Here is a 15,331-nt window from a genome sequence, read left to right on the forward strand (position 1 = left end):
ACTGCTGGTCTAGATGTTCAACTTCCTAGTGAAATGTTTTAAGGTTCATCTTTTCCTCTCAAGTTCATTTTTAAAGTTCTCAGATGGCGGTTCTCAGAAACGAAGTGTCTTTGCTGTCTCTCAGAACACCCTGTGTTGGTAGGCAGTAGCTGTAACCTGTCTCTCAGAACACCCTATGTTGGTAGGCAGTAGCTGTAACAGTCCAACTCTTGGGCCAGAGCCACCACTTGGGTGCTCACTTGGGTGTTGTGCAATAGCAGAGCCTGAAGTGTGCTCTGCATTCCTCAGAGGCTTAGAATTGGCCTTGATTCAGCTGTCAGTGAGGTGCTGTCAGAGACATTCTAAAAAGCCATGCAGAGAAGGGAAAGTATAGGAAGGAAGGATTAAGGGGTTGTTTACCAGTAACCTAGAGGGATGTAAATACATTTAATCATTCCAGGATAGAGCTGTCTTTTTAATCATTCAGTCAAAAACAAGGAGGAATGCTATGAAAGTATTTTTCTCAATTTAGTATGTCCTTATAGAGATCTACTATATTTAAAATCCTGTGTAGCATTTTAGATAAAGGATTAGGAGGATTCTTCTCCATTTCTTATATTTTTTAACAGAGTTTTCTTTGCCTACATCTTACCAAAAAGATGTATTTATTGGGTTAAAAATTAGTTTTCATTCCCCACATGACAACATAGAAATCTACAAGTAATTCAAATAGAGACATTGTTTAGAATCACAGATTAAATTGTCTCAGGGAGAGACATAATTTTCTAAAGAATAAAGATAAAATTAAAGTTGTTTTGTTTTGTTTTGTTTTTGTTTTTGTTTTTTTAGTAGAGACAGGGTGTCTTCACCCAGGCTGGAGCACAGTGGCATGATCATAGCCCACTGCAGCCTCAAACTTCTGAGCTCAAGTGAGTCTCCCACCTCAGCCTCCTGAGTAGCTGGGAATACAGGTGCACACCACCATACCCAGCTAATTTTTTACATTTTAAAAATTTTCGTAGAGATGGGGGTCTCACAGTCTTGTCCAGGTGGGTCTCTAACTCCTAGGCTCAAGCAATCCTCCCACCAAAATTTAAGGCCAGGTGTGGTGGTTCACACCCATAATCACAGCACTTTGAGAGGTTGAGGCAGGATCTCTTGAGCCCAGGAGTTTGAGACCAGCCTGAGCAATGTAGTGAGACTCCATCTCTACAAAAAATAAATTTATAAATAAGTAAAGGTCTAGTTTCAAAATAATGCCACTGCCATTTAACAAGGTCTTTGTACGGAGAGGCAGAGATCGATTGTTCATTTGGGTTTCATAGTGAATGTGTATGCATTCATATTATGGTTTCTTTTTCCCCCTATCCCAATCCAAAAAGGTGCCACCTGACTGGGAGAGAGCATCCTTCCAACAGGCCAGTCAGGCCAGCCCTGATTTAAAGCCAAGTCCACAAAATGGAGCCATGTTCCCGTCCTCTGGAGGATATGGCCAGGGGTCACTGATAGCCGATGAGGAGTCCCAGGAGTTTGATGATTTAATATTTGCATTAAAAACTGGTATGTATGAACCCATGAACCACATTAGAAGTAGGCACTCTTGCTATGTTACAATTTATATTTTCTTTCCATGAAGTTGCAAAGTACTATCAGTCACCTTAGCACATCCTGATTCTCATGACCCATTCCTAATTCCAGGAAAACTCTAGGATACTTTGTTCTTGGCACCAAATATAAGGCAACCTAAAAATAATTTACAACTTGTTTTCAAAAAAGACATACTCTAACTAAATGTAAATATCCCTGTCCTGGAATCTTGCTAGAACACCAAGATACTATTAAGTTTGCTATAGGCAGTCGATAGGGATCTCACTGAGGGAGTTTTGCCTCTGGCCTGCCAAAGAGACCTTCTTATGGAGTGCTTTTGAAGCAGAAACTTTCCAAGGCAACATAATGAGCATAGTATAGTTCTATAATTTCCAAGTGCTATCACATACAATAATTCTTTGACCCTCCTATTTACTCAGTCCCACTCAACTTTGACCCCAGTGGATAGTTCTTACAGAATGAGAGGAAAACAGTCCAAAAGGTCCCAACTCATCAGCATATGATGCTAGAAACATGCTAAGGCAATAAAAGACCATGAAACCGCCTGATTAAAGGTCACACGCTCCTGGATGAAACAGTTAGTGGATATCATTCTTTCCAGTGTGTCTAAATGATATCTGCATTCATAATATAAATATAGTGGATATTTTATTGGTCAGAAATTCTATTTTGAACATTAAAAGAAAACCGTAAACTAATTTGAGTTGTTTTCAAATCAAATATGCAGTTTAGAAATTTTTTCCTCAGAAAAATGTTGAACTGACACTTATAAAAATTCCAGTGAATTTTAATTTCTAGATAACCACATAAGCAAGAAAATATGTCCAAGCCCAGTTGAAGTTATTGAAATATTTATTCAGAAGTGCATTTTACTATCTTATAGTTTTATTGTTTGGCTATAAAGTATATTGCTTTGCTAAAACATTTTTCTTTATTATTTTGAAGTTAAAATTTTACATTATATCTTGAAAAATACTCCAAAATTCCTAAGAATAACAGCATATTTTCATGTATCATATTTTACAACCTTCCCAAGGTTACATAGTTAAGCGGCGGTGCAAAGCAGATGCAGGCCGCCTGGCCTAGAGACCGTGCTCTCAGCCGCTGTGGTACAACCGCCTCCTCTCGAGTGCTTTGTTAAGAATGGCAAATCCTATCTGTATTAGTCCATTCTCACACTGCTATGAAGAAATACCGGAAACTGGGTAATTTATAAAGGAAAGAGATTTAATCGACTCACAGTACCACATGGCTGGGGAGGCTTCAGGAAATGTACAATCATGGCGGAAGGCAAAGGAGAAGCAGGCACCTTCTTCACGGGGTGGCAGTACAGAGTGAGGGCAAGCAGGGGAAATGCCAGACATTTGTAAAACCATCAGATCTCGTGAGACTCACTCACTATCACAAGAATAGCATAGGGTAAACTGCCTCCATGATCCAATTGCCTCCACCTGGTCCTGCCCTCCACACGTGGAGAATATGGGGCTAGAATTACAATTATAATTGAATTGTACAATTACAATTGAATCTTACAATTCAAGATGAGATTTTGGGTGGGGACAAATCATATCACTATGGAAAGGAATAAGAACTCAACCCTATACTCAGATTAGCGCTTAGAATAACCTTTGCTAGATATTGTTGAATCCTGAGTGAGGGGATGAATTTAAACAATGAAGCTTAGAGTTTGCTAGGAAAAATAGACATTCACATAAACATGACATAAGAAAGAATAAAATAATGGAGAGAGTTAAAAATGACAGAGGAGATGAAAAGGTAACAAAAAACTCTCAATTAATTCTTGAAAGATGTATAGGTTTTAAACAAGTAAAGAATGGAGGAAAGGGCATTAGGGACTGAGGGAATAGAATTAGCAGGAGCCCAGAGGCTTAACGGTGTGTGGCCTGTTTTAGAACCAGTGCTGCAGCGTGGCAGGGGCAGACAGTGAGAGAAGCCGGGCAGCAGAAGGCAGGCCTGACGGGTAGCTTGCCGGCACCATCAATAATCTACTAGAGTTCCCCAGCTGGGTTTCAGCGAACACCCTCCCTTAGCTATTCATAGTCATTCCGCAATGGGAGGATCCCTGACCCAGTATATTTGGGCAATTGCAGAGATTCACAATTCACATTAGCATTTTAGCAGTTCTAAAATGTTCTAGACCAAGGAAACCCATTTTGCTTAATTTAACCTGGCCTTTCCAGAACACTAGCAATACATTCATTTTGGGGGAGCAGAACACTCACTGATACTTTGCGTAATATTAAAATGCTATTTGGATGCCATGGTAAGGAGTGAGATTTTTATAGAGCATAGTGAGCCATGTAGGTTTTGGAGGAAAGGAATGGCATGTTCCTATTGGTTTTGAGGCAAAATAACTCTTATGAAAGTATGAAGAAATAAATTTAGAAGCAACATCAGAAAGGCTGGGAGGTTATTACAGTGTTTCAAAAGAATGAGGTTGGTTAAGGCCTCAAATCTGGAGAGTGGAAATAAAAATGAAAAGACGAGCTTTCCGACAAGAGGAATGCCGAGGAAAGACTGAGGGACAATCTTCCAAAGCTCATGCTTCTCACCACAATGGCTGACTAAAAGAAAAGTATATAGAGCATTTGTTGGTTTATTTGTTTGCAGGAGGAAACTGATGAGTTCAGATGTAGGCCTGGTGGCTCCTAAATATTCAGGTTTGGATCTTAGGTGAGGGACCAGGATAAAAGGGAATGATTTGAAATGCATCAGCACAGAGACGATATTTGAAGCTATGGAGATGAAAAAAGGTTGATCTGGGAGACTGGAAGGAGAGAGAAGAAAGGAAAAGAGATGAGGAAGTCAGGGGAGAAGAAGGAAGGGAAACAAGAATATTATAGATAATACCAACATTTAAAGAGTGAATTAGAAGACAGTCTCACAAAGAAACTGTAGCAAGTTCAGAAAGAAAACCAAAGAGGAAGGAGTTTCAGGAAGGAAGAAATGATTGGCTGAATAAAACTTTCCTTAAAGTCAGGGCTGAAAAGGGGCTTTCAGACTACAAGTAATTCTCAGGGCAGATTATGTCCTCACTGCTACAGTGTCATCAGTTGTTGAAGTTATGACACCGGAAACATAAAGTGAATTCTTAGAACATAATTAAATTAGATCTATATTACATTACATCTTATATTTATATAACAACTATGAAGTTCATTTGGTTCTAGAATGTAAGGAATGTCTTCCTTACTTATAGATTTGGTTTAGCATTCCTTTAGAGTTCCCTGAACTCACTAGGAAATAAATACTTTAAAAGACCAAAATAACAATCTCTAATACTTGGTTCCCTATATTTTTAGAAAAAGTACTGTAGTAGTCAAGTATCAGCCACTGTACACTTTCCCTCCTAGAATATGGTCAAATAAAGGATCAGTCTACATGCCATTTCGTCTACAGCAGTTATAACTGACCCATAGGGCCAGATTCAGCCCAACAAAGTGCTTTGTTTGATCCATATAACATCTTAACATTTTTTGAGCCAATATTAAAAATTTAGAGCTCTTTTCTAAAAATGTAGAATTTCTAGAAAAATCTAGCAACAGAGTCTTTGAAGTCGAGCACAGCGCTGCTTGCTTGGAACTGAGTAATAGCAGCCCCTCTGGACATGAGCTCTTCCATTGTCTAGTGCCTACTAGGCCCATGTCACTGGTTTATGCAAACCTCGTTGGCCACTAGGACATTTGAGTTTGCAAACCTTGATCTCAGGTCCACCTTCACTATGGCCCACTCCAAGTCAAGTACTAAAACAGTGGGTCTTCCATGTCTCTTTCATTTGAACCCCTAAACAACTTGTCAAAGCTATGTAGCCTTTTGCATATGTTTAAAAAGTTTTTCATAATCAGTTTAAATAGTATCAAATAATATAATTTCCACTATATCATACATTTTGGTGTTTGAAAGTAAAACTTTTACATTATTGTTTTAAAGTAACCCAAAGGCTCTTTGCTAACTACCTTAGCAATGCAATACCTAGTTATTCATTTTTTACATCTGTGAACAGGCTTTTTTTAATAATTGGAAATTTGACATCACTTTCTTTTCTCCTTGAACTTATATTTCCATTCTACTTTCTCCACAGAATTTTATCCTACTATAATATATTTTATACTTAAAATTCATTTTACTCATATTTCTTTCCAACAGAACGTGTTTTTAAATTAGAACTTAATTTTTTTCTGTGGCCATAAGACTCTAAGGTGTTCAACATTTCTTTTATACTGTTACCATTACAATTATTCCTAGTGTACAGTTCAACAAATCAACATGAGTAACAAAAACATCTGTTTTGATAAATGATTGTCAAAAATGAAAAAGACTCATCAGAATAATAGATATGGAAATTCAAGATCTGGGAATGTATTCCCTTAAAGCTGTCCTTCCCAAACTGCCTTGTACTCCTTGAAAAAGGCATCATGTACCACAAGTTAAAGGAATCCCAGCCTGAAGACTTCTACTTCAGGTGCTTTACATCCTGCAGAGGCACTGACCTGGTGCGATGTGCAACGTTAGATTATGAGGAGGGGCAGCCAGCTCCCACATTGACCACTGACTTTAGCCAAATCGTTAACCACCTCTTCTCACCTATAATAACTGGGCTAGCAAACTCCTATTTTCCCTTCTACTTCAAAAATCCTACATTGCAAAGATTTCCTTATTCTCAAATAACAGTTCCTACCATGTATCTGATAATTTTCTACTTGAGATTATGTGACAATGAGCCACCAATTTCTGCCCATGTCCTAGGCTTTCTGGCAGGCCTCCAATCTCTCCTTACATCTGCAGCCAACCTTAGAGAACACTGGAAATTTAAGGCAAAAATGGGCCTTTGGCATTCAACAGCCATTCTTTTTAACCTCCTCCTTTCTTAGCTGTAACATCATTCATGATAAAGTTTTCTATAAACAGGTAGAAGATAAAAGCTTTTTCTGTGGTTTTTACATCTTAATAGAAAACTCTTAAAAACCAAAACCTGCAAGGTGGGAAAAAGTTCATTTTTAATTGTGGGACTTCAGGGACTGTGGTAGCATCAGATGAAAGATCAAATTTGAAAATCCTTCCCAAATTGTACCACCTGTTAATCAGGTTTGTTCTATGTACTTCCCTTCCCCTAATATCCCACACTAAAATATGTGTCAGAGAGTATGTAATAATCAAGACAGAGGTTAATAAGTCTCAAATGAGCAAGTAGGTCACAAGAATAGAAAGAATGGTCCATCCAATGCAAACTCCACATAGAAGCAGGAAGGGTGGCCAGATGAACATGTAGAAATAAGAATCTGGCCTAGTCCTGGGCCAGAGTTTATGTTCTGAAAAACCAGGATTCATCTCAGTATCCCTGGAAGTGTAGCAGTGTTGAGTATTTCAGTTGATGCTCCATATTGGATGGATACATGGATGGATGGATGGATGGATGGATGGATGGATGGATGGATGGATGGATGCATGGGATTCAGGAAGAGTGACTAGGCCTTTCAACAGCCACTGATACTATTTCCTGTGCCCTTTTAATCTCCCTTAGAATTCATCGTCTTTCAGTTAGGAATAATGTTCAGATATTCAAACACATACCAAAATGCTTGTATTAATTCAGTAGGTAGAATGCCTTTACTGAGTGCAATAGAGAGAATTTAATGTCAGAATGCCATTGCTCTAAGTGGCAAGCAGGAGACCTAACACTCTTTAGCTAAGACATTCTCTTTTTAATTATGTTAAGATTAACCATGAGAAAGACTATGTCTGTAAGACAGAAAGCTTAAGTAGTCAGTTTCCAGATTAAAAAACATATCACTTCTTTACAAGCATTTACAAATGTGTCAGCAGGCTCCAAATTCATGTTTAACAGCTACAGATGAACTCTGATGTGAGCAAGACAATGTTTTTGAAGCCACCGTGTTAGTGCATACTTTGTGGCATACTTCAAACTTATATTAAAGGCAAGTATATTAAAATTGTTTGATCTAAAATAGAAGCCCTGGCCCATAAACCAGTCATGGACTTCTTTTTCAATCTAATTTTAACCATATTACATTTTTAAAAATTTAGAAAAAAGAAACACTATTGACATTTAAAATTTTTAGGTTAAAATATTCGACTTCCTATGAGAAATCCACATTTCACTCTCAAAAAAGATGACATAATGTCCTTCAATTATTTGTTCTTGAAGTACATCAGCACTTCCACAGGCAAATGAGACACTGAGTTCTAGACTAGTGGTATCCTGATTATTATTAGTTTTTTTTTTTTTAATAGAGCTGTCTAATGTATCATCAGTGTCCCCAACCAGGACTTCAGGAGAATGGGAACAGTCACCCTGGGACAGCCTCCATTTTAGGGAAGAGGAGAAAGTTCAGCGCAAACTAGAACAGAGACTCAGGGTGAGGGTAGGATGGAAAGGAATGTCTCCATTTACATTCTTAACAAGGTGTCCCTTGAGTACTGGCATTTCTATATTGATCCCAAGTTGACAAGATTCCTGAAAATGTCAAGCTTGGAACATATTGGGCTTAGAAAGGAGTCTTTCTTCAGCGAGGGCTTCTCCCAGAATGACTAATCTGATTCCCCACCATCCCCAGCCCCCTGGCTTCTCCCAGGCCAATGACATCAATGTCATGGTAAACATTTCCCTATCGGAAACCTAGAAATGATTTAATTTTCAGTTAGAAGAAAATAGATGACAAGTCCTTGAAAACAAATGAAAACATTCAGAATCAAGGCCCAAAATACTCAAACTTCTCCAAGAACTCATCAATAAATTTCTCTTTGCAAGATATCACATCAAACCACAATGACTTATTTAACTTCAAGAACTTCTGCAGCCCAATGTAGTAAACAAAGTTAGGTGAGAATCAAAATGGAAAGGTGGAATTTTGAAAGATTTTGAATTTTTTCCTCAGAAAAAGATGGAAGAGGTATGGTCTTTGGATCATTGTCACATTGATGTGGGCCACTCAACTAGCACCTCTCAGCCTCACTCAGTCCCTGCATCTGTAAAACAGGACTGATAATCACCCTATCCTAACCAAAGTATATTAAAATGTTAAGAAAAGGTGAAGCTCATGATGAATGTAAATTATTACTTTTAGTTCCTGTATAATTGCCTGTTCTATTGACCAAAGGAAAGTGTCCCTGGATTTTTCTTAAACTTTTGGTTTGAAATTTAAGCATGGAAACACCTTTCAGAAAATCAGGATACTTACTGCAAACTACCCGCCTATACCATTTAATGAATTGCAAAGGGATGGGAGACCTGATTTGTGCTCCCAGGTCTTGGCATGTTATACTTGTGTGTAATATATGCCTTTTCTGAGTATGAGTATTTGGATATTTGTGCATTTCTTTGAACTTGGAAGAAATTGCAAAGGAGGATGATGAGGTGGGTCGGTAGATGTGGTGACTAAAGACAAGTCTAGAACTTGCTTACATATCTTGAGTTGCTAAACAAGCTCAGCATGCTTTCAATAAGGCAGAGCTTGTCTTTCTAGTGTGCCTTGTCCCAGTTGTCATCACATGCTTTATGATGGTATTCCTAGTGGGATCTAGAGTAGGCAGACACTGAAATCACTGGGAGTTGGTACTAGTTAAATCATTTGGCCTCAGTCTTCCCTGAGACTAATCATGGGGTCCTCTCTGTTCCTCCCTAGTGCTTCCATATTTAGCTCTTCCTTGCTACAGGCCACAGGGCCTTAGTCACCTCCTTATAGAATGGCCACTATCTTACCAATTCACTGAGGTTCTTCCAAATAACACGGTTCTCCTGTTCCTGGCAGAGAAGCATGGGCCATTTGTCCTTCGAAGGCCTGGAAGTAGACACAAATGTTACCTTCGGGGGCCAAGCATTATTTATGGTATTCCGTAAATGATTGAAGAGGGCTGGGTGAAAACAGAGACAAACTGAAGGACTGCCTGGTCCATGTGTTTTTTTTTTGTTGTTTTTTGTTTTGTTTTGTAATGTGGAAATGCAGGCCCAGTGTTGCCTGATCTTCTGGTTGTTGTTTTTGTTTTTTTTTTTTTAAGAGAAACCAGAAATCTGATTTTTTTGATGTGAAATGTATTAATTGGTAAATTTTAGCAACTTAGTAAATTTTTTAAAATACATTGTCATTGGCAATATTCTGGTTCTTGAAGAAAAGAGTTTATGACTGTTTGTTAAGCATTTTGCTTTATGGCTTACGTATACATGGTAGATGGGGTATTATTAAATTTATCATCAAAACCTGGGCAGTGTGAGAGAATAAATGGGACGTGATTAATGATTTTGTCAGGGATGAGAACTTTTCACATTTTATGTCCTCCAACTCCCTGTTTTGAGGAGATGGAAAAATAAGTATCTGTAAAAAGGTATAGAGATGGGCCCTGATGGACAGGCAGGAAGACACTCAGGCTGGAATTAACATGGTGCATTCAGGGCATCAGGAGACCTGATCAGTGTCAGAGAAAGTGCTCCAAAAGGCAGTGGTTGGGATACATCTATTTGACAGGCTAGAGACAGATTAAGGACTGATATGAAAGCCAAAGCAGAGGGTTCCCAACTCAGTGTAACTGGCAATAGGAACTAACACTTGTTCTTGAGAAGGAGAGGGCAGTGGAATACAGAAAAGACCAGAGGAACAGAACAGGAGATGAGATGGAGCAGGCAGGTTCATGACTTAGGATGCAGAGCACACTTTAATACTACATTCAGCACACATTTACTGAACACCTGCAGTGTACTGAACACTGTCCTATGAGCTAGGAGACAGAAAGATAGGAAGGACATAATCCATTGGGGGGGTCAGAAATTTTAAAAGAGAATCATCATGTTTCAAGGGATAGCAGAGTTGATATTGGTAGGAAGAGTGGAGGCAGCCAGATGAAGGAGGTGGGAAGTGAGAAGAGCAGCCCAGGCAGAGGTGCCAGCATAAGAACATGGTGTGAAAAGGCAGTGACCTGCTTCTCCATGTCCTGAGCTTGGAAACCCTAGTGAGACATTAGGAGAGAGTGCAGGCAAGAGGATCCTGTAGGCCTTGAGACAGGGCAGAAGACAAGGCCTCCGGAAATGAGGCAGCAGGAGGAAATGTATGAGAAAGCAGAATAGGTCTAGAAAGAGCCAGCAGATCAGAGGATGAGATGGGCAAGTACCATGTCACAGAAGCAAAGAGAGGAAGTGGAGTTTCAACAGCGGCCTTTAACAGAGAGAGTGCGAAGGTCAGAGACCCAGAAGAAGGAGGGCTTGTCTAGAAGGTCACTAGTAGGCTCTGGCTTCCATCTCCAAATAGGCTAAGATTAAGCTAATTCACCATTTTCCCACAACTGTCAACTCTGCAGAATTGCCTTTTCTTCCTCTCAGACAGAAAGGGAAATCCCAGCTGCCTGAGCAACCGGTTTTTCACTTTCCTCCTTGTTTGCAGAGTCTAGTGGGGCTGGCCCTGGTAACCTCTGGTGATTCATCCAGCACGCCCTATGACCACATCCCCATTTTGTGTGTGTGTAGAGAGGATGAGAGTTTATGTGTTCCTCTGAATGTTATTACAAAAGAAAAGAACATTGTTCTCTAGAAATATGAAAGAAAAAAGAACAAAGTGTTATTCTAGCATAGTTTTTTCTCAATTATCTGAGTTGTAAAAAAAAAAAAAGTAGTGAGTAGTGGAGTTTCCTCAAAACAGATTCTGAGCACTGTCAGTAGTTAACAGTAACTACTGTGGTGGAATTCCTGTGTGGATCTATTCTGGCACTGTGTTATGTAATTATTTTTATCTTAGGATCAGATCTGACTCGTTCAGAGCCAATGTCTTCAGGGCACTGGTGTGACTCCAGGTGTTCTCACATGCCTGTCTTTCTTCTCAGATCACTGCCCAACACTGAATCTCAAGTGATGGACCTCAGTGCATATGAATTCGGGGCCTATATGTTTTGTAACAGCAAATCCTACCCCACTGGTGAAAAAGTCTAATAACCTGACTGATTTTCTATTTTGATGAGCCCTCAATTGAGAGATTATATTCTGGTAGTAGGTTACACCTGTCCACCACGTGAAAATCAAACAATAAAGATTGAGAACCCAAATGTGTGTCGTTAGAAATTAATCTGTACATTTTAAAAAACTGCCAAAGGAAACGTAAAAGATAGTTTCATAAATGTTAGGTATTAATAATATCTATTCTAAATGTATAGCTTATTTTTTACTAATATAATAGAAATAAACAGGCTGGGACCTAATGTAAATTGATTCTTAAGAATTCACTGCACTAATAGCTTGGATTTTTGTGTTCATTCTATTTCTGTGGCAGGTGCTGGTCTCAGTGTCAGTGATAATGAATCTGGTCAAGGCAGCCAGGAGGGGGGCACCTTGACTGACTCCCAGATCGTGGAGCTCAGGAGGATACCCATCGCCGACACTCACCTCTAGCACCTCACTAACCATTCGACTGAGCACACTTTCATGTTTGTATCAGCTTTTGTGCTAAAACTCTCTAAGTACATCCACCTGTGTAATAGGAACCTGTGAATTGTACTGGATGATTAACACAAACGTGATTGTTGTATTTGGAGTATAAATTACTGATTGTATGCGACCTGAAAATTCACTGCTATAAGAAAGATGGAGTCAGTTTGTATCAGTTAATAGGATGTTCATATTCCAAGAATATTAGTTGTTTTTTTAATCATCCTATATGGCTAACATTGTTTAATGAAAGTAATAATCAATAAAGCAATAGAATCTATTCGGTATGATCCAGCTTCATTATTGAGAAAGAAACATTGTGCATGGGCAAAAAAAAGCTAACTCTATATGTAGATGGTGACAAGCACCCTGTGCCATCTTGCATGAATCCAGGTGACCCAGATTCAAGACTTCACTACAACAAGAAGACTTTAATTCTGAAAACTGTAAAATGGTCTGTCTGTTGATGATCCTGCACCTAAATGTTGATTGGAGTACTGAAGTTGGCCTAGTCTTTCAACAGTATGTATTTCTGCTCATTATAAAATTAGGGATCTGAACACTTCTGAGAATGAATGTTCTGTCCCCAGTTAAAAATAACTCCATCAAGCATTTTTTTCACGCAGTTAGAAGAGGATCTTTCAAACAATACAGAGTTTGTTTTAGAGAAACATTTCTCAGTTTGGATTTTTCAGTCTTTCTTTGTCTTGGAATGAGACATCAGAAAGTCTATCCCAGAACAAACGCTGTTGTGTTCATGATGATTTCATTGACTATAGTTCCAGAAGAATCATCAGGAACAGAACAAGTTTGTCCTGAGGAAGGCATTTTGACTTTGTATTTTGGAATTCTTAAGTATGTTTGAGAAAATCAGTATCATCTCAAGAAAGGTTAAAAAGATTAGCTAAGAGAAAATTTTGTTCTATTAATAATTTCCCTTAGAGCCATAATTAAAAGATCCAAGTGCTTTATCATCACTATTAAGGGTGGCTTTATTTGTTATAAAGCCTGAGGTGGCATTATTTATCTTGATAAATTATAAAATGTCTCCTTTTCCTGTGAGTCCTCCCCTTCCCCTACTCCCTTCGTCTTATACTGAGTTTTGATAAGTAGACTGTCACTATAAGTAGAAAACAAAGGGTCAGGAGCAGTGGCTCATGCCTGTAATCCCAACATTTTGGGAGGCCAAGGCGGGGGGATCCCTTGAGTCCAGGAGTTCAAAACTAGCCTGGGTGACATGGCAAAACTCTGTCTCTACAAAAAAATACATTAGACATCTAATTATCTAACAAAGGCAATTGTTGATAGCTCTTTTCTTTTCTACATGTTGCCAAAATGTGAGAAAACCTGACCAAAAAAGGTTTCTGGGTTTCTATTGCTATTCAAATTGCCATCATCATAAAAAATCAAAAGGGCTACCTGCCACTGTTCAGCTTGATTCTTTTAAATATTGGAAGAAAAACCCAAGGTTTTACAAGCCACAGTGCTAAAAACAAATAAGATTCATATGCCAATAGCAACAATAATTTGCCATTCTGTTTCCTCCAAATGTGCATTAAAGTGGGACACCTGCCATATAGTACTATGTAGGGAGAAGCAAATAAAATCAAATTCTCAAAAATGAAAACCGAAAGGCTAGGACTCTTAACACTTCACCTGTGATCTTTCTCTTTCAGTAGGCTTGATCCTCTTTTTCTCCATGACATTTCCTTAACACCTTTACTGAGATATCATTCATATTTCATAAAACCTATTTAAAGTATACACTTCAATGGTATTTGGTATATTACATTATTGGAGTTTTTAAAAATTGTAGTAAAATATGTATAAAATGTATTATTTTAACCATTTTAAGGGTGTAATTCAGTGGTTTAATTACATTCACGATGTTTTGCAACCATCACCTTTATCTATTTCCAGAATGTTTTCATCACTCCAAACAGAAACTCTGTATACCCCTTCTCCATCACATTTTCTTTCCTCTGTAAGAGATACCTAACATTTCCTTGGCAATGTCTTCACTTTTCTGCATTTTTGTGATTACTTTTTTGCATTTGTTTTTGTTTTACGTTTTTAGTATTTTAGAACATTAAAATAAAAAGGATTTTTCATAATTTGGATACAAGTACAGAGAGGTATGCACATGGGTTACAGGATGGTGATAGAACTGGTGGAATTTCAAGACAGGAAATACCAGTTGAATGAAAATCTTAGTAAACAAAACACAGAAAGCATTTCATTCTGGAACTTGAGTTTTGCGTTGATTTTCAATCTCTTGAGATACTTTAAGGTTTAATCAACATTTTCCATGCCTCCCAAATCTGATCACGGAAGTTTAAACATAATGGAGGTATGAAAAAAAATGCCATTTGGGAACTGAGCTCCCAAACAATTTCACCTTGTGTTTACCAGCACTTAAGATCCTAAGGCCTCTGGGTAGATTTGTTTGAGGTTGTGTCAATCAGATAAGTAAGTGGTGTTGACCTCAAAGTGTCTGGATGCCAGAGTGGATCTCCCTGACTTTGGCAGAAACAAAGAAAGCACCAAGGCCATGCCTATGTTCCATATGGCCTTCTAATTGTTAATGTCATAGACCCAGTCCTTCCAATGCTTCTCTAGTAGGATCCAAGTCAAAGGACCACATATTCAATGAGTAATATTTAAAGAATGGACCAAATGACTGAGGCTAGGAAACTCATCATCTTGCATCTCTTCTACTCCTTTTTTTTTGAGATGGAGTCTCACTCTGCCTCCCAGGCTGGGGTGCAGTAGCGCAGTCTTGGCTCACTGCAACCTCGCCTTCCAGGTTTATGTGATTCTCCTTCCTCAGCCTCCCGAGTAGCTTGGATTACAAGCGCACGCCAGCACGCCCAGCTAAGTTTTTGTATTTTCAGTAGAGACAGGGTTTCACCATGTTGTCCAGGCTGGTCTCAAACTTCTGACCTCAGATGATCTGCCCGCCTTGGCCTCCCAAACTGCTGGGGTTACAGGCGTGAGCCACCATGCCCAGCCACTTCTAATCTTTTTGACTGACTAGTGAAATAAAACACAACTCAGCTGAGTGATACTGATAAAATGTAGTTGGTACATTCTGATTTTATTCTTACTCAATTATTCTCACCTACCCAAACTTTTATTCCATAAAAATGTCAACACTGTAGTAGAAAAGCAAATTCACTTTTATAAACATTTAGAAACACCCAGATGCTTTATTAAACTATAGTGCATACTAGCTAGCACATGCATGAATACATGCACAATATTCCTAAGGAAAACACATTATTTTCATGGTAATCTATA

The 15,331-nt window shown here is 38.6% G+C and overlaps 1 protein-coding gene across 7 annotated transcripts in view; it reads left to right on the forward strand.

Moving 5' to 3' along the window:
* Positions 1-12,709, forward strand: part of ADGRV1 (adhesion G protein-coupled receptor V1) — a 583,931-nt gene extending 571,222 nt beyond the window's left edge. For 3 of the 7 annotated variants that reach the window (XM_054555736.2, XM_054555737.2, XM_054555738.2), the window contains exons 89-90: positions 1,362-1,539; positions 11,877-12,703. In XM_054555736.2, coding sequence (XP_054411711.1) covers positions 1,362-1,539; positions 11,877-11,995 — 297 coding nt within the window. In that variant the 3' untranslated portion in view covers positions 11,996-12,703. Of the gene's footprint in view, positions 1-1,361; positions 1,540-11,876 lie in introns of all 7 variants that reach the window. The other 4 variants (XM_054555740.2, XM_024247268.3, XM_054555745.2 and 1 more) reach the window with 4 other exon arrangements.
* The last annotated feature ends 2,622 nt before the right edge of the window (positions 12,710-15,331 follow it).

The sequence above is a fragment of the Pongo abelii genome, chromosome 4 (genome assembly GCF_028885655.2).
Source record: "Pongo abelii isolate AG06213 chromosome 4, NHGRI_mPonAbe1-v2.0_pri, whole genome shotgun sequence".
In the NCBI taxonomy this organism is placed as follows: Eukaryota; Metazoa; Chordata; class Mammalia; order Primates; family Hominidae; genus Pongo; species Pongo abelii.